This window comes from Pollicipes pollicipes, unplaced genomic scaffold, assembly GCF_011947565.3.
Source record: "Pollicipes pollicipes isolate AB1234 unplaced genomic scaffold, Ppol_2.1 Scaffold_7261;HRSCAF=8764_pilon_pilon_pilon, whole genome shotgun sequence".
Taxonomy (NCBI): domain Eukaryota; kingdom Metazoa; phylum Arthropoda; class Thecostraca; order Pollicipedomorpha; family Pollicipedidae; genus Pollicipes; species Pollicipes pollicipes.
Genome location: NW_023597054.1, coordinates 18,302,607 through 18,320,665, shown reverse-complemented (window position 1 = coordinate 18,320,665; position 18,059 = coordinate 18,302,607). Strand labels below are relative to the sequence as shown.

Here is an 18,059-nt window from a genome sequence, read left to right as displayed (position 1 = left end):
TTTCTCCTGCTAACCTGCCTGGCACGACTTGGGTCACGAAAGCCCAGCCGGGCGCCTTGTCTACTCCCTCCCCCCCCCCCCCCAGCCCGTCTTCGGTGTCAACATGACAGGATTCAAATGCAGTGATAATTCGTCAATCCCTCCCCCACACGGAGCTGCTGTTGCTCCCACTGGTCTTTAGAATTTACCGACTTTCATGCAATTCCACGCGTTCGTCCCACTATCAGCATACGCTGCATTCATTCGCCGTATCCCTAATCAACTTCGACCCCACAGTTCTGCCCCACTGGTCCCGTGTGGCACACTGGGTCGGGGTGAATTGTTGTTGCCAATATACTGCCAAATTTGTGGGTTTAGGAACCTTGCACACACATAGCAATGTTTCTTTCTTCTCGCCTCGACACGTCAGGCTTCTTCACGCGAGGCGTTTGGGTTCATTCGGGCGAGTGGTAAAAGCGTGAAACTAGCGGTCTTTTCTGTCAATACAGCAGGCTTTCATCCTCAGCGTCCCCAGGTAGCGTCCTTGCCCTTGAGGAGAGCCTGCCCTTCGCACGCGGATTTTCTGGCGGGGATCTTTGCCATTTTCGTCGAGCACGGGATCTTTGGGAAGCGTATTTACGAAAACCTGTGATGGCTGCCGAGTCGCACCTTCCATAAAGTTCTATGGGCACCGTTCCTGTACAATGAGAGTTCCTCTGACCGGACCGTCCAAAGTCCAGCCTCTTTTATCAGAAAAACTATCAGTGTCTGCAGACATCATAGACATAGGAGCCTTGCCCAACTAGACGTCTTTGGTCTCACGCGCATGCTAGGTTGTTATAGGTTCGTCCAGATTTTATATTTGGCTTATTCCAGACAGCCTCACAACATGGAAAAAATGTTTATTTCATTCAAAATCATGTCATCGAAAAGCCGGAATGGCCGATCCAGCTGGATATGACGGTTTAATAATTTGTGTCATAGTTAAGTCAACGTGCTATCCATTTAACCATCACATAACGAATTTCGTCATCGTTACAGTGCATTCGAGTCCAAGTTGTAACGTGGGTTAGCGACAGATAAATATATCCGTTTAAAAAAGCTCATAATTTTCGGGGTAATTTACATGAAACACCCTCCCCACCGGCGTGTGTGGCACGCCATCTTATGTCACGTTATGAGTCATGTTAAAAGGGTGTCATATCTGCAATACCTACGCGACAATTTAAGGAATTGAATGCTGCATCACACCGATGGCGTGAATAGGCTGTTCGTAACGAGTGCAGTGAGATCTGTGTGGAACATGTTGTAGTGGTGGACCATGCCCCGGGTCAGTGTGTCAGCATGTAATGCGAGTGGGGCGAGAACTCATGTCTGAGTGGGGAGAACGATCACGGCTCGGGGCGGTGCGTCACGGTGGCGCCGGCCTGTCGCGCGCAGATCGTGTTGCGGGTATGAGCCTTGGAAAGAGTATAAGAGGTGCTGCTCGGGCGCGTGGGGGAGTCTCTCCCTGTCGACGTTGCGTGCGAGAGTTCGCCGTTGTGTGTGGGGTGGTCCAACCGACATGTGATCTCGAATAGACAGGTACGACAATTTCCAGGCCGGCCTGATTTTGAACGCACGACCCTTAAACTTGCGATCCGGCGCGCTATCGCCTTCGTCACTGATACCGTAATGGGTGCTGATTCCGTGATTCTAGGGATGTTTGTCTCGATTCCTCGATATGGCATAGTGGTCACCGGCAAGAAAACCTGTTTAAATGTCGCTTAATCTGTCCTGAGTTAATCTCTTATAGTGCAACACTCAGCTCTCCAAATCGACAATAACATGCAAATGTTAGTCAAGTACTTTAGAGTTTATTGGCTTTATTTAAGCATGAAATTTGGCTTTTATCTAAGTAAAAATGGACATAATTATACAGAAACGAGGAAAACATAATGCCGATCTCCATATGCGAAGCCACTTAAGGAAGCCAGTGAGCTCCAACCGCCACTCATTATGTATACTTCGTTTAGGTACATCGTTTTGTCTCCGTTGGTGTCCATCACTAGTCAATCCTTAATGTAAAGTCATCTGCTAATTGTCCGTGAATGTTGGTATTCTGCAATCGTAGCAGCTACAAATGTAGCAGCTGAACATGCCACATGACCTTGAGCCAACTTTTGGAAGGTATTACATACTTAGCCGAACTTCACCTGATCTGATTTCACTTCTTCCCGCAGCTCCCACGTAATCATGGTTTAACAGCGATTGTCCCCATTGTCTGATCATTAAAGGTGCACGAAGCAAACGGTTGTATGCGTGACATGATATGATGCAGAGAAGGCCTCGTCTGACATTGCTTTCAAATGCAAAGAATCCGGGAAAGCTGAGTTGATTACGTCCGGCCTCTATTGCTGCCTAGAAAATCACATTCAAGTGAAACTTCACCAATATTTTTCCGATTTCATTACGTTGTCCCTCAGTCCTGGGCACTGAATCTTTAACGGTTGCTGAATGTCACGCGCAATGTAACCGTCATTCATTATCTCAACTAAGCCACCCTTGAAGGCATCCCCCTTGTTCAGATTGCCCTGTCGTAATTAACAAACCAGGAAGCCGAGGTAATCACATAACTCACAAATGAGAGCTTCCGGGAGACGTTCCTTGGCTTTGACTGACTGATGCCTTGAAACCATCTCCAAAATATTAGCGGAGCCAAGCCATTGACTCGGGAGGCCATGCTGAATCAGCCACACGGCAAAGAAGCAGAAAATTAAAATCGTTGCATTGATTCAGCGTTTGACATACTATCATATGCTCGTCAGTCAAGTTACTAAAATATTGGAGCAGAAATCCGGGCAAGGAATAAACTTGTCCACAGCGTGGGCATGGAAGTAAACTCTTTGTCTGTGAGGTGCGGTCCGAAGCAATCAAATCTGCGTGCTTGAAATGCGCACTGAGTCAGTAAGGCTAGGGCCCAGTAATCAGAAAATTTATTCCCTCACTGATAAATTCTGCAGACTCCTACAACGAACATGTTCCGAATGATCCATTGCAGACTTGCCGAGTTGTAAGCAAATAAAATGAACAATTAAGCTATCCTATTCAGATGGCTCATCGGGCTTTCGTGCAGGCTTCCTGACCTCAATGCGTTGTACTTTGTAAAGCAATTGAAATCGAATGAACTTCAATGCGCGTTGGCTGTTCCTAAGCGACATTTAGAACAAAGCGCTTCGCATACAACAGCCACGTATTAAATCACAGAGTTAGTCCTTTCTGAGTAGAGTTTTTCGTGAAGACTCATGTTAGTTCCTAAATAAATAAAGGTGATATAGAAGGTGTTGCAACGTACGCTATTTTCTATCAAATCTTCATCAAACCAGTGCGCATTGGAAGCAAGTTATTACGTGTCCCATCAAAATTCACAGCTCCAATTATCTATAAAGATTCGTGCTATTTCCGAAATTACTGAACGATGGTATAAGGACAAGGTGCAATGTCAAGAGCTATGCACATTGCAAGTGAACAGCTTCGTGTCGAATATAATGAGTCCGGCACTCCTAACCCCAGTTTTCCGTAAGCCTTACAAAACTCATACAATTACTGATAAACGAAGTGTACGTTTTACGGCAGATTTACATCAAGGACTGGCGCGCTGCAAGTTAGGTGTTACATATTCCAGCCCTGATTTTACGTGAAGACTCGTGTGGGCTCAAATTAATCTGATTAATCTCTATATCCATTCCGCTCTTGGCAAGGTTGAAGACATGACGCTGGCTCCAGTGGGCGACAAGCCTAAACGGGTCGGACCGGTAAACGTTGATTTGGCTGAAGCGGGAGTCACTGAGGTCAGTCGCAGGAAACTCAAGTCTATGTGACAGATATCGGGGACGTGTTCGCAAATTCTGATGCTGAGCTGGGTCGAACACATCGTGTCCACCTCGGCATCAACACCGGTGGGTCGCCACCTGTTGCAGTTAGGCCAAGAAGAACCCCATATCATTTGAGGCCAGAGTTGCGGAGGCAAATCGCGGACATGGAGGCCGGTGGGCTTACCCATCGTTCCAATTATCCTTGGTCTTCACCTATTATGATGGTTAAGAAGTCAGATGGTTCTTTTCGTTTCGCGGCGGACTTTCGTGCGTTTAACAACAAGACGATGGACGAGGTCTGCTTCATACCATCTGTCAAGGAATGCCTGGATAGCTTGGCCGGGCCAGGCTGTTTACCACGCTGGACCTGAACTCGGCTTATTGGCAGGTCCCAGTGGCCCCGGAAGACGGCAGAGAAAAACGGCATTTGCAACAGAGGACAGGAAATAGGAATTTCGGGTGATGCCATTTGAGGCTAAGGGGGCGCCTGGATGTTTTTCTCGCCTGATAGCAGAAGTATTGCAGAGCTTGATAAGAAACGGGTTTACTGCATATATCAATGATATCATTGTCGGTGGAAAAACTGAAGAGGAGCACCTGCAACTGCTGCAAGCTCCGTTGGAAAAAACTGAGGTGTGCTGGTATTACTGCAAAGAGCAAGAAAGCGGTGCCCTGCAGGCGGCGAATGAGGCTTCTTAGTCACGTTGTGTCATCCCCAGGTCTCGAACCAGATGCAGAAAAGGTTGAGGCTATCAAGAATTGGCCGTGACCACAGACAACCAAACAGTTGAAACAATTTCTGGGGCTTTGCAATTACTACAATGATATCGTGCCACATCTCCAGGTTGTGGCAGCTCTGCTGCATAAAATCTCAGGAAAGATCAAGTTCCAGTGGGATGAACGGAAAGAAAATGTTTTTCAATGACTGAAACAGGCCCTCGTCACGTTCATGCTCTTACATTCACCAGACATGCAGCAAGAACTTGAGGTTAGCACGGATGCATCGGATTTTGGTTTGGGCTGTGTTTTATCACAGAGGGACCTATCAGCGGTCGACAGGCAGGTAAGTTTTGCCTCAAAGGCCTTTCCAGATGGTGAAAAGAATTGGCACATGCGGTGGGCATAGACAAACAGGTTAATGCATTTCATCCACAGTCGAATGGGGCCGTGGAAAGGGCGAACCAGACAATCGGTGTCCTGATCCGTCGCAATGTGCAGGAGTCGGGATGCGAGTGGGACAAGTGTCTGGGTGTTGTTAGATTCCAGTATATGTCAGCTCCGCACAACGCCACTGGTAGGTCTCCTTTTTTTCTCCAGTTTGGTCGCCACCCACGCACTCCTGAGATAGCTCGAACGGAGGAAAGTTCTTCAAGCCGTTTCGGCACAGAGCAGTCTTAGGCCAGAAACCTGGTGAAAACGTTGATGAGAGCTCACGAGGAGGGTAGTCAGACGGGAGCAGAAGACAAAACAGGAAAGAGTGGATGCTAGTAGAAAAAACGGCAAACATGGTCCCTTATCGTCTGGGGGATCGGGGTGTTTATGAAGATTCCACAAAAGCCAGGAACGCCAGTAAAGGTTCAACCCCGTTGGGATGGCCCCTTTGTAGTGATCAGCTGCCGACAAGGCAACCCGCACCGCATCAAAAGAGATCGACAGCTTTAGGCATTGTTTCATACGTCATTTCGATCAGTTGAAACCTGTTGGAAGAAGGCAGCCGCATCTGACGAGCCAGGGTGACAGGGACCAGGGGACAGAGGCAGATGAGAAGGTGACAGCTGACGCAGACAGATGGCCAGCGCTGACGTGGAATCAAGGGATGTGAGACTCAGAAAATGACTCTGGGTTCGAAAATGACGAGTCTGAAAATGCCGAGAGACATGTTGAAGAAACTGAGGTGACTGTTGATCGCTCCACTGAAGCGCGAGTATTCTCCCACCGCCACTGCAGTGAGAGGCAAGACCGTCCTCCTGAGCGATACGGCGAGTGGACCGTGTAGTCTGCACGGTGGGGGGAGGGGGGGGGGGGAGGTGGACACCTACGGACTCGCAAGCTGGAGAGGAGATGAGTGGTGTATTGCGTTACTAATGCGCACGTCCAGGCGCGCCTCCGCGGCCGACCCCCGGGGGCGACGCCCGACCGGCCGCCGCCGTCGGCGGTTACCGGGGCCGCCGACAGCCGAGGAATAAATATGCTGTTCTTGGCCGCGTTCGATTTGCTGCCAGTGTGTTTGTCAGCACCAATCATGGCCTAGTATTCTCCTTACGTCACTTATTGGCGCCAGGTTGATTCCAGATTCATGTCATCCGGATGACGCGAAAAGCATCCAGATGGATCCAGGTAGACCGTGGGCTGTTACATGGAGTTGGCAGTGAGATACAGTTCGGAACCCTAGTGGGGGCGCGCTGTGACCTCACGGTTCACGCTTGTGGGTGTGTGGTTGTGGAGAGGGCCGGGGCGGGCATTGATCCTTTGCTAGAGCATTTAAATGGCTGTAAATGGCCTTACGATAATCGTTAATACTTATAGGCTCAATGTTAACGTGGTGAGAAAGGTGTCTGGTGGTTATTGCGCCGTTGGCCTGAGTGGTTGTGTTGCGGTGTCATGTGTTTTAGCTTAGCACCCCATCACTGGTATTGGAGCTAGTAGAAATATATATATATATATATATATATAAGCTAAATGAAAAGTTCAAAGTGGAGATGATGCTGCTGATGCTGAAGATGCTGGCAGCAAATTCTAGCTGCTTCTGGTTTTGAGCCTTATGACCAGCCTGAAAAAGCATTTATTGTGTAAGATGTCTAGCTTCTGCACTGACCAAGCAGTACCTGGGCAAAAGTATATTCCTTGAAAAATTAGCTCTCATTGCACTGAAATTGGCTGGACCATGCACCAAGCTCAGTGCTCAGATGGATTGTGTGCATACACTGAATCTTTTGCCACAATGTCTGCCAGCCAGACATGTTCTACATAATATGTATGTTTTTCAGTGAGACCCTGGACCAGCCATTGTTTCACAATGCCGTAAGATAGGATAAGGGGACCCAAGTTGCAACCCTTGTTGGCTACTTGCCAACTGCCTTCTTAAAGCCTTTTGCGATCAACAAGCTTAGCAATATGTATTCTGGAACCCATGCCCAGTGCTGTGGGACTATGTGTCCAGTATATTTTCAACTGCAGGGTGATTTGATTGCTTTGTGACTTGTGTCTTCTCAGCCAGAAGAAAATGCCTCTGAAGAAAAGCATCATGGAACTAGAAAAAACAGTGTGAAATCAGTAGAAGCAAGCTAGTAACAACAAAAAATAAGGTTGGTCAAGACAAAAAAGTCAGAAGCAGTTTCTGAAGAATAAAGAGCACAGAGGAGGTAATAGGTTAAGAATCATGTTCTTACTTTGTGGTATGTCACACCAACCATTACTGCTCAGTTACCAAGTTACACCACAGCCCTGTCAATTGATCGTGGTTCACTGTGACACACATTTGCTTGGCCTTGTACATGCTGTGGGTATGCATCTGGGAAGAGTTTGTAGTTTTTGCCACAGAGCAACCCCAGCACAATGTACCAGGAATGGAAAGATTCATTCACCGCACTTGTGCATTCTTGTGTTACTTTGCACAAACTTTAAATTTAGTCAGTGCACTTGAATCACAAACATGGATGGTAGCCTTTACAATTATGCCCTGGTCAGGATGCAGTGACAAGACATGAATTACCAGTGTCAAGATTTGGCATGTAGCTTATTTAAAACACTTGAAGGATTACCCCCCTGAAAGCCACAGAGCCCTGCCCTCTGGCCCATTCCCCCAGAACCTACTTTAGAGGGGCCACTATGGAGTGCCCCAAATAGCTGGGCTCCACGTCTCATATTGGGGTTTGTGGTACAATGCAGTGAGCTTTTCGTTTCACATGCACACCATCCAGATGCAGCATTTGGAACACCTGATTTAGAGTTCCCCCACTGCTCCACCGCTGGTACTGGAGCAGCCGGCAGCCAATACTGACAGTCGGCACTGCCATCTAACGTGACGGTCAACCACTGCCGCCTAACGTCAGGCCCCCCCCCCCATCAGCTGGTCACTGGTATTATGTGCAGCTGAGCCTGCATTTAGTTCCCATCGCCGGCAAAACCAGCTGCAGAGCGGCTATGCAAATGCTGCCCGCAGCGGGCGAAAATCCTCGCATAAACACTGAAGGCTAGCCACTGGTGGGAAGCCTATGTAATCCAGCTGTTGTCACTTCTGTGGTAACTATGCCAATCACAGCCATTTGACTGGCTCCAATGGGTCACTTCTGTGTAACCATGCCAATCACAGCCATTGACTGGCTCCAATGGGTGTTCACTTTGGCAGGATAATGGACATGGAGGACCGGCGCCCTTTGGGGCAATGGTAGGAGTGTTGTGTGTTAAACAGCACCCTGGTCTCTTTGGTCGTCCTGCACCTGGTACATGGGCTAACACCACTGTGTGTTTGTGATTTGTATGGGCCATGAAGCCTGTAACACGGAACCAAATGCTGCCTATGCAGAGCATGGTCGAGCAGGGAAACACTTGAAAGGAGCGGCACATGTTAACACGTGATAAGGATTTGTGCTGTTTTTAAACAAATGTCCTGCTGTTTCTTATGATGTGACATTTGTTACAGAATGTTTCCCAGTGGTGGCAGATGGGCGCGGCTGTCGTTGGAGCGACGACGGCCGTGGTCGCGGCAAGAACAACCGGGTGGCGAGACGGGCGTCTCCCACGTACGGGATGCGCGGCTTCCAGTTGCCGCCGACGTTGACTTAGAGGTACACTGAGAGAATGCTGGTTAAGCACAGCTGGATGTGCATTTTTGTCATCTGCTGACGTTGGGCCTCATATGTTCTCCGCTATCTCTAAGATTACATGTGCCGGAGCTCGATGGGGAGAGGTTCACATAAATCTGCATCAGCTCACATAAATCTGCGTCGGAGTGGTGTCATGGAGCTGTATTGAAACTAGCATGCAACAGTCAAACCAGGTCAACAGATAAAATGAATGACTAAGTTACCTTTGTGTTTTTGGGAGTAGGTGTGTTATGACAACATACAATGGCACCATACAACATTCGGCTCACCAAATAATGCATTGACCTATCTGTCATGCCTGTCAGTGGGTGTGATCTGTGATATGTATGATGAGGTCACTGGTCAGGCTGAGCATGTGTAGCCTCTGCCTGTGATCAGGTCACTGGTCTGGCTGAGCATGTGTAACCTCTGCCTGTTGTTCCAAGAACTAAGCATGGTATGTCAAGGCAGTAGCCAAGGATGCTTCATAGTGCTCTGTAGACCATTGTACATTCAGGGGAGGGGGGCTCATGGGGCTTAACCCCCCCCCCCCTCCCCATTAGGCTTGAACACGACTTTACATCACGACACTACTGAATGTAATTCTAAAGTGGGGTGATCAGAAAAGTGGTTTTGGTTCTGCATCTCTTGGATTAGATTGAATACTAGTCAATGCTACATGGCTACATAGCTACCAGGCTACATTGAACCGGATCATGGGTGATATGATTGATTGGTTCTCTTACTCTTGTTTGGTGTTTGGTGATGCAGCTTAATTGCATGTTTTAAACAACATTATTATTAAGTATAAAATACAGCAGCTTATTGCGGAGAATTCTTTGGAAAGGCATGCTCTACAGCACACATATGCAATTGGGCGCCTGACTGTGAATCATAACTGACATGAATATGAAAAGGGGGATTTAAATAGAAAAAAACATGGCATTCAGGGGCACAGTTTTCCAGAACAAAATTCAAGAGGACCCCAAGGCTACATCGTCAGATTAGGGTTGAGTCGTGCACGCACGCACGCGCGCGCGCACGCACGCACGCACGCACGCACGCACGCACGCACGCACGCACGCACGCACGCACGCACGCACGCCACGCGCGCGTGCGCGCTCACGCACATGACCCAGGTCTTCCATGTGGAAGTTAAGTCATCAGTTGTTGGAAGGTGTTTGTAATCAAACAGCCATAAACCCTTGAAGGAGAATCTCTAGCTAATGAAGGGGCTCAGCATCTTTTACATGGCTGGGGCCTATTTTTCCAGGGGTCCTGCTGTTCTGCATAGGTTAGGCTGATGCATCATATTATATCTTAATATATCTGCGAAGTTGAGATATGACGGACATGTTTTCAGAATATGAAAGGCTATGCCCGAGAAATGATTTTGAGGTGCCAGCAAGAATACGGCGCGCCCGGCATCAGCCTGGCGGTTCACAAGAATGGACGCCCGCTCTGGGTGGAAGGTGCGTACAACAGGGCGGCGGCGCGGCTCACTACTGAACTACTGAACCTGCCGCCAAACAGCGGGCTCAGATTGTCACTACCAGCTCTAAAAGCATGCATTCCAGTTATTCCTCGTGATTTTGGAGTGTGATGCGACAAATATCTAACCACAGCTTCATTGCCTGGCTACGCATCAGCGGCGGTGGGTTTGTCACAAATGACTCGAGTAGATTTACCCGCGAATCACCACAAGCTGTCTGACTGGAATGTATCTATCATTTGGACCCGCCTGGAATACGTCCATCACTGAACCCTGACTGAAATTCGTCCATCAGTGGACTCTGTCTGGAATTCATCTATCGCTGGACCCTTCCTGAAAAATATACCAGTGCCCCCGTGATGTCAGAGTTGGATTACTGTACCAGTGCCATCATTGTCGCTGTGGCCTCAAGAGTTCGATTACCAGACCACTGCCAATGACGGTTGTCCCTGTTATGACAGCGGTAACTCGACCACAGGTGTCGCTTGTTCATGTTGTTGTCCCAGTTATGCCATCTGACCAATGCCACTAACCCTTTCCCATGACGTCAGTTCATGTAACAGTCCGTGCCGCCGCCACCATGTTTGCTGTGCCTATGAGTTATATTACCGAGACAGCTGTCACAGGCGGTTGTCCGTGTGCCGCCAGGCTTCGGTTACGCGGATGTGGAGAACATGATGCCGATGTCGCCGCGGCACGTACTCCGTATCGCCAGCATCAGCAAGAGCCTGACGACGCTGCTAGTGGGTCGGGCCGTGGACCAAGGGCAGCTGGATGTGCACGCCCCGATCCAGCGCTACCTGCCCGCATACCCGCGCCCCGCCTTCGACGGCGAGCAGGTGGGCTGACGCCCTCGAGACGTGGGCGAGCCAGCGGCTCCAGTGTGGAGAGCTGTGCCCTGCTCTGTGCGAGTCCGGTGGGATGTCGCGCCTTGCGCTGTGAGTCTGTGGTGGGATGTCGCGCCTTGCGCTGTGAGTCTGTGGTGAGATGCCGCGCCTTGCGCTGCGAGTCCGGTGGGATGTCGCGCCTTGCGCTGTGAGTCTGTGGTGGGATGCCGCGCCTTGCGCTGCGAGTCCGGTGGGATGTCGCGCCTTGCGCTGTGAGTCTGTGATGGGATGCCGCGCCTTGCGCTGCAAGTCCGGTGGGATGCCGTGCATTGCGCTATGAGTCTGGTGGGATGCCGTGCCTTGCGCTGTGGGTGGTGGGGTGTCGTGTCCTAGGCTGTATGAGTCGGCTTTGTGGGTGCAATATCCCGTACTGTGGGAGCCTAGTGTCATATGCCTTTGGGGGCTAATACCCCCTTGCTGATTTGCCCCCCCCCCCAATGCTTTACTGGCCCCGCAATTGATATGGTCAAAAACGTAATACTGGACCAGGGAAAGGCAGGAAATTTCCATGAAATGCTGGTATGCTTAGTAACTGAAGACTTGCCATTCCAACTCCATTATGTGTTATACCAGTCTGCGAATGTGAGCAGGTTTGTCACGAAATCAAACCTTGATCGGGACAACACAAATAGTCCGCAATGCATTGCAGCTTTACAGTTCACCGTAGCAGTTTTAAGACAGAAGGGTTTTACAAGGGTGGACAAAGACCATGCATGTCAAATTTCAAGAACATTGTTCGAACATCACGTGCATGCCAGTCAGTCAGCCTCTCACGTTGTCAGCCAGTACGTGGTAATAGGTAGCGCTTAGCACAGGGCTGCGCGAAACACAAGCGGCAAACCCGAAAGGTTTTGATGACACGTCCCGAGCAAAAGCGTAGAAAGAAAAGGAGCCGCCAAAACGTCCAAGATCGCAGCGTCCACTGTTAATATCATGCAACATCGCAGCATCCAGCGCCCCTAACATCCCAAATGCGTTCAAATCCGTGCCCATCGGCGGCGTTCATAATACCCAAGCTCGCAGTATTCAAACTCATAGCACCCAATGCTCATAATATCCAGCGGTCACACATCAGAAATAAATTACATTCCTGCCGCTAGATGTCACTACGGTGATATTTTTTTCGACTCCTGTCGCTAGATGTCACTACGGTGATATTTTTTCGACTCCTGTCGCTAGGTGGCAACGTTGCAATATTTCCTTCTTTTGTCGGCAGATGGCTTAGTCAACCCGGCGTTCAGCCCATGATCATGTGAAAGGTGCAGTGGAACATGTGATTAGTACGAATTGTCTAGAGCGCCTGGTGGCTGGCGGTCCCACATTCGGTCCCAGCACAGGTTCCGTACCATGAAGGAGCTTGTGCCCCACCGGCATCAGTTTATTCATGATGCAACACCACGCCTTCGACGCTCCATGCCAGGAAATGCCGAACTGAAGTCCGTCCACGTCTATTTCTAGCGATGGCTCAACAGTGAAACCATTGGCTGGTTTGGAGCCATTGACCGAGCTTCCCGTTGGACACGCTGGGGTCTCGAGGGAAGATCGAACTGGCTTGGGCTTAATGCTAGTACTTCCCATCTACGCTATCCTGAGGTCGTGCCAACCACTCACTGGTGAGATGTCATTCACTTGTATGCACAGCTTTCCACCTGTAAACGGTGGTTTCTTATATGGACTGTTTGTTTCACCTTTCCACTACTTCATTACGAATCCGATGTATTAAACATATATGTAACGGTATACACAGATGTGTGAGGGGGGAGAGAGGGGGGAATACAGCTAAAAAATGAAACCTCGAGGTGAGTGCGCCGCAGGTGTGCTCGATTTCTTGTGTGTTGTAAGAGAGCATCGCATGTACTCGATTGTTTTATTTTTATACATCTGTCTGGAACTTTTAGCTGTTAGGATTTAATTATGTACATAATAACACATGCCATGAATTTGTACCCTGTGCTGTGGAAGTCCGGTGTTGTGCCCTGTGCTGTGGAAGTCTGGTGTTGTGCCCTGTGCTGGGAAATTCCGGTGTTGTGCCCTGTGCTGGGAAATTCCGGTGTTGCGCCCTGTGCTGGGAAATTCCGGTGTTGCGCCCTGTGCTGTGGAAGTCCGGTGTTGCGCCCTGTGCTGTGGAAGTCCGGTGTTGTGCCCTGTGCTGTGGCAGTTCGGTGTTGTGCCCTGTGCTGTGGAAGTCCGGTGTTGCGCCCTGTGCTGTGGAAGTCCGGTGTTGCGCCCTGTGCTGTGGCAGTTCGGTGTTGTGCCCTGTGCTGTGGCAGTTCGGTGTTGTGCCCTGTGCTGTGGAAGTCCGGTGTTGTGCCCTTTGCTGGGGAAGTCTGGTGTTGTGCTCTGTGCTGGGAAATTCCGGTGTTGCGCCCTGTGCTGTGGCAGTTCGGTGTTGTGCTCTGTGTTGGGGGATTCCGGTGTTGTGCTCTGTGCTGGGAGATTCCGGTGTTGTGTTCTGGGCTAGGGAAGTTCGGTGTTGTGCCCTGTGCTGGGGGATTCCGGTGTTGTGCTCCGTGCTAGGGAAGTCCGGTGTTATTGCGGTGAGAGATGCTTAAAAGTGGAACATAATGCCTTGACGGGTGGGGCAGATGATCAAAGATCTGGCGTCATTTTCCGCTACAGGAAGTTTACTGGCCACAGTTCTGACTTAACAGCGACATCAAGGGTGAGGGGCGGAGTGAGGGCAGATATCCGCGAACTTTGGCATGGCCTGTCGTGTACTATGCCCCTTCTCCTACAGAGAAAAATCCGACAGCCGATAAAAAGGCAATTATCAACGAGTTTTGACTTCCTAACGTTTTGTAAGTTACTGCGCCCCGGTGAAGGGCCGGAAAAATATTGCTGTTAATCGTCGTGGGTGTTCCCATGAATGCATGAAGCGACTGGCGCCGTCCTCTCAGTGGTGTTCTTGCAAGCGTGCGGTATGGTTCTGCCTGCTGGATTTATCACTGAATATCTTTTTTCAGGTGGACATGACTATTGATCAGTTGGTGACGCACAGAGGAGGAATCAGGCATTACTGCCAAAAACATGAGGTGGAAGAGATTAAGAAGAAAGCGGAGAAGTTGCGAAAAAACAAGCTGGCGCATGTGATACTTTCGGAAGATGAAGCGAATAAATCGGATGGGTCTGTTGAAGAAATAGCAAAAAATGAGAGAGTGAACAAAAGAGAAGGCGGGGAAAAAGACAATGCCATGACTGTGCCTGCTGGTGAAAGAATGGCCTTAAAGAAAATGAACGACAAGGTCAAGAAATCTAGTGATCAGCGAGAAATTGACAGATCCGATTTTCAGTTCAGGGAATTCCGAACCCAGACCAAGTATGATTCTGTTGGTGATGCCCTGAGTGTATTCAAGGATGATGAACTTGTTCACAAGCCAGGTTCGTGGATGTTTTCCCTGTTTTGCTCGCGCTGTCGGCACCACCGACGTGTAACATGTCATTACCGAGCGCTCCGAACAAGCCGGCCGGCTAAGTGCGGTGATGCTGCGTCCTTCCACATGGCAGCTTACTCGCATTCAACAACTGAGATCGCTGCTGCATTGGGCCGTCTAGCATTCGTACTAGATGGTTAAAGTTTGAGGCGTTTTACTTTGAATGGCTGCCACTTTGTTGATACTCCTATCACTTATTTTCAGCCTGTTTGTATGTAACTGGTATGACAATTTTCATATGTCCCTGTTTACGTTATGCCTGGTACCAGGCTTGCCTTGAGCGGTAGGCTGTAAAGTAAGTGTATCATACTAATAGAATGTCCTAACCTTTGAGTTGGATTTGTTTGTTGCCATTGGTAGGTACACTTAATGCCATTAATTCTGCTGATGATTTACTCCTATGAGGACTGCTGCTGCTGATGAACTCTTATGAAGGGGGCTGATTAAGATACATCTACCATACGAACTTGGAGAAGTTCAAGTTCATGCGAACTCCGTAGGCGTCCATACCCAGCGAAAGCGTGACCTGTCGTGTCGTGTCGACAGGCAGTGACTACCACTACTCGACACACGGCTTCACTCTGGTCAGCGCCGTCCTGGAGGCGGCCACCCAAACGAAGTTCTCCACGCTGCTGAAGCAGATGTTTCACGCACTGGACTTACGCGACACCTTTCTGGACGAGAACGCGCCGATCGTGCGGCACCGCGCCAGGTGAGCGGCTCCAGCCGGTCAGGCGCGGTTCCAGGGTCAGCGCGCCCGGCCGGCGCCAGGACCCAGCCGGCCGCGACGGCGTGCATCAGTCGCCCCAGCGTCCCGTGAGCTTGGGCGGCTCCAGGGTCGGCGCCAGGGTCCAGCCGGCCGCGACGGCGTGCATCAGTTGCCCCAGCGTCCCCGGAGCTCGGGCGGCCCCAGGGTCAGCGCCAGGACCCAGCCGGCCGCGACGGCGTGCATCAGTTGCCCCAGCGTCCCCTGAGCTTGGGCGGCCCCAGGGTCGGCGCCAGGGTCCAGCCGGCCGCGACGGCGTGCATCAGTTGCCCCAGCGTCCCCTGAGCTTGGGCGGCCCCAGGGTTGTGATGCCGTCCTGTCTTCACAGGCGGTGGGCTGCTCGTTAGTTGGGGTTTCTCAGCGGCGCTGCACGCATTACGCATCTGTTAGAGATGCTGTGGACGACGTTTAGCCTTTCTCAATATTAACTCGTCCTTCGGTGTCGTCTGAAGTTCATGCTGTTTGTTTTATCACTTAATCACTTCGGTTCCTCCGCTGTCAGATGGCGGCAGAACAGTGGAATAATCAGACGGACCCGGAATAAGGAGACGGACGGACTCCGTAGACGTACTGGACGTGCGGTATACTCGGAATGGGACACTTAATGGGCAAGTGCAACACCACCACTGACACTGGTCGTCTCTGTCTGGCGGCGCAGGTACTACGTGCATGGCAGCGGCGGGCGGCTGCAGAACGCTCCGCACGTGGACAACTCGTGGAAGTGGGCGGGCGGCGGTCTGCTCTCGACGCCTGCCGACCTGTGTCGCTTCGCCGACACCGTGCTGTACAGCTGGCAGGCTGACGAGACGGCCTCGCCGGCCGGCTACCTGAGGCCAGCCACTGCGCGCTGGCTGTGGACCGTGCCGCCGCCGCCGCCGCCGCCGGCGGCGGCGGCAGATCATGCCCGCAACTACGCGCGCGGCTGGCGGGTGCGCCCCCGCCGGGCGGAGCTGGGCGCCGGCCCGAACAGCGCGCTGGTCGCCTGGCACACGGGCGCTGCGACCGGCTGCAGCTCGGTGCTGCTGGTGCGGCCGGCGGCGGCCGGCGACCCCCGCGAGGCCGGCCGGCCGCGCGGTGTCACTGTCGCGATCATCGCCAACGTGGAGGGGATGAGTCTGGCGCTGCTGGCCGAGGACATCGCCCGGCTGTTCGCGGGGCCCGACTGACCGCCGGCGGAGGGGAAGGCTGGGCGGCGCTGCCACGCCGGCCCGTCCAACGCCAACGAGGACGCCCGACGCCGGCTCTCCTTGCATATCAGACATGTGTGCAAAATGACCTCGGCTGTCGGCGTACGCCTAAGCCCAAATTATTATCATGAGCTTTTTCCTAGTAATATTGTGATGGATCGTGGAAGTGTTTTGAGATTCCTTCTGATTTTTACACACATTTGCATATGTAGTCCGATACAGAAATATATGCCGCCAAGTTCAGCCTGCGTAGTATCTCGATGCGGCTGAGATTGGTCCATGTCAACTCGGGAATGTAGCCGGACAAAAGAGATCGTATTATTCGACCGTCTTCTGGGCTAAATTAGTGGCAAGACCAAGGCAACACTACTGGCGAGACGACAACTTCGTTCAGCTTTGTTTTCGTGTCCCACTCGAGTGAGAGGCAGGCGACGCTGCAAAGCAGCAGTAGCTGAATGCGTCGCAAAGCACCAATGAAAGATACAGGCAGACCAGTAGGTTGGAGAAACTTGCGATGTGTTTTTCCTGGAAGCATCCCAAATACAGCTCTACAGCGACCGCAGAGAGGGACCGGTCCGGACAATGTTAGAAGAGCTCTTGACACGCAGATACGGTGACCGCAACACGTGATGACAAATATGTCACATCTGAATGGCATAGAAAATATGCACGTCATCGAGCGGCCGCATTAAAGATTTGTCTGGAAAGCACGTGCTCAGGGACAGGGTAGTGTGCGTGTGGCCTGCACAAAACTGCCGTATATTGGGAACGTGACCACATTCACACCGGGTTGCGCCGCAGAACACTAACAGCCAACATCTCGGAATGGCTCGGTCTTAAAACCACCTGTATAACAGCAAAAATCAACCCAACACAGCTGCCTGCGGCAAAACGCGGCCCACTCCCCGCCAGACTGGCAACGGACGTCACAAGCGCCCGGGTGCGCAGGATACACAGTCTGCCTGACTAGACCAGAGAACCAACCAGCTATACCTCTCCCCTCGACGCACCAGGATACGTGGAACAGCGATACAACCCCTAGTGGGACCTCAGCACCGTCCCAACATGACAACAGGACAGCAGGCGACCACCTTCAACAGGGAACGGACATGATCATCGCTGACTATAGATGCATTCCATGTGAGTTCGTCAGTCTGGGTACCGAGCCCACGGCACGGAGACAACGAAACCACTGAACCTGCCAGGTAAGCCAAACATCCCTAACCGCGTGCCGAAGCCTCGAGCTCTATTGGCACCGTCCCCTTGGTTAAGATATCCGTACTTGATATATATGTTCTAATAAAATTCCTACTCATCGCTAACTAGTATGCATCGCATCGGCCTGACACGTGAAGGCGGCACTTGGAGACGCGAGACACAAAACGCCGCTTAACTAGCGCGCTCCGCATCACCGTGGATCAAGCGTTCGCCGTCCCACTGCACAGGCCGTGATGGCACAGACGGCGTCACCACTCCGGCTCGCCGCGCGCGGGCCGATGTGGCCGCGCCCCGGCGGCCACCGGGCGGGAGTCCTGGCGCGCTGGTCGGCCGGGAGGCAGGAGGGACCGCTGCGCCGCCGTCCCCGCCCGCCGCGGCCAGACGTGGCTGGCGGGTGCCGCACGCCCCGGCCGCCAGCCGGACGCGGGCGGAGCCAGACC

At 51.5% G+C, this 18,059-nt stretch overlaps 1 protein-coding gene across 1 annotated transcript; it reads left to right on the top strand.

Moving 5' to 3' along the window:
- Nucleotides 1-8,555: 8,555 nt before the first annotated feature.
- LOC119111130 (serine beta-lactamase-like protein LACTB, mitochondrial) lies at nt 8,556-16,380 on the top strand. The gene is made up of 7 exons (XM_037234959.1): nt 8,556-8,620; nt 10,002-10,110; nt 10,779-10,969; nt 13,981-14,395; nt 14,995-15,160; nt 15,873-16,074; nt 16,273-16,380. The coding sequence occupies exons 2-7, from the start codon at nt 10,005-10,007 to the stop codon at nt 16,378-16,380; spliced, it is 1,188 nt and encodes a 395-aa protein (XP_037090854.1). The 5' UTR covers nt 8,556-8,620; nt 10,002-10,004.
- The last annotated feature ends 1,679 nt before the right edge of the window (nt 16,381-18,059 follow it).